At 41.8% G+C, this 1,495-nt stretch overlaps 1 protein-coding gene across 1 annotated transcript in view; it reads left to right on the top strand.

Annotated features, from left to right (window-relative positions):
* Positions 1-1,141: 1,141 nt before the first annotated feature.
* TTYH3 (tweety family member 3) overlaps positions 1,142-1,495 on the top strand; it is a 32,972-nt gene continuing 32,618 nt past the window's right edge. Inside the window, 2 exon segments of the mRNA XM_009993711.1 lie at positions 1,142-1,165; positions 1,401-1,495. The exon segment at positions 1,401-1,495 is cut by the window's right edge and continues 16 nt beyond it. Coding sequence (XP_009992013.1) covers positions 1,142-1,165; positions 1,401-1,495 — 119 coding nt within the window.

Here is a 1,495-nt window from a genome sequence, read left to right as displayed (position 1 = left end):
ACTGAGCTCCAACCAGCATGGATCTCATTATGTCTGGCCATGGGCCCTGCAGGCTCTACACACTGACATTTGCTTGGCTGGAAAGTATATTGTGTGGCTCATGCAGCTTGCCAGGTGAATAACTCAACAGGGAGTACCTATGGAGCAGAGTGGAGGGGAAAGAAGGGGAAGAAAAGCCTACAAAGACCAAGTTATTACCAGATCCTGTTAGAAATGGTCACCAGTTTTGTTGAGAGTCTTACTTTAATCACAGCATTCTTTGTTTCATTTCTTTGACCAGGAGGAAGTTATTGTTTCAGTCAGGAGGAAGTGTATAAATGTTCTTTAAGGAATTTCTGCACAAAGAGGAAAAGAGATATTGATTAAAAAAAAAAAAAAGCCCACAACCCAAACCTTTGTTTTAGCTTTGCTGATACAGATCTATGTCTCTCTTCCTGATACTGGGGCAGCAGTAAGTGACTTAAGCCCTTTCCAGATATTTAAGTCATTTCTGATAAATTGGCATTAGTCACCACTACCAAGAATTTATCCAAAAAAGCTAATGGGTAAAGTACTTAATTCATGCATGTGGGAAAGTGTGGCTGGATTTGGTGTTAGAATGGATTTTTTTTTTAAATTTAACAAAATCGTTTTGCATTTTTGGCTTTTGGCCAGGATTTTCTGAATAAAAAGAAATTGGAGTGGAGTTAAACACTTATTGCTTTCCCTTCCTCCCAGGGACATCTGACTAGAAATAGGTATAACAATAACTCAGCTTGTGGCAGCTCCAAGCCCATGTGTCTCTAGGATCCACATTTGTTGTACCTATACATGTGGATGTATATGGAGAGGTTTAGCATTTATTCTGGGTCTGCCTTGAACAGAAGCATTGCATGGGGATTCATTTTTTTAAAAATCAATCTCATGCATGTATAATAAATTCCACCCCCTTTCAAACCCACTCATGCACTTGGATTTCTAATGAATAAGCCTGCATATTTATTCATGAAGATTAAAGGACTGTACAGATAGAGGCAGCTGGCTGAACTATTTTTTCCTTCTTTTTTTTTTTTTTCTCTTTCAATCTGCTGACCTCTGATTAGGAGTAAAGAGGAAACCCTCCCTGATTCACTTAGATTGTTTGCAGTCTGGGACAGACAAAATGGCTCAGATCTTTGCTGCTTGGGTACAGGACGTGGTTTCGTCAAGCGAGATGCAGAGATGGGAGAAAGTGGGGCTAAAAATCCCCTCTTTATATTGAAAAAAACCCATATATATATACAAAACTCACAAAACAACTAGTTTTCTATGTGCACCTTCAGTGCTGTGTCACTGCAGAGCCCTCAGACACCTAGGCCCTGGTCCACACCCCTGCCGTGGCCGTGCCGGGGCCAGATGTGACATCTGTCTCTTTTCCACAGGCCCTGTTGCTGTTGGGTGGCATCGCTCTCTCCTGCCTTGCTCTGGACCTGCTCTTCCTCTTGTTCTACTCCTTCTGGCTGTGTTGTCGCCATCG

The sequence above is a fragment of the Chaetura pelagica genome, unplaced genomic scaffold (genome assembly GCF_000747805.2).
Source record: "Chaetura pelagica isolate M959 unplaced genomic scaffold, ChaPel_1.0 scaffold213, whole genome shotgun sequence".
Lineage (NCBI taxonomy): Eukaryota > Metazoa > Chordata > Aves > Apodiformes > Apodidae > Chaetura > Chaetura pelagica.
The sequence above is the reverse complement of the archived record's forward strand: the minus strand, read 5'-3'. Positions and strand labels throughout refer to the sequence as shown.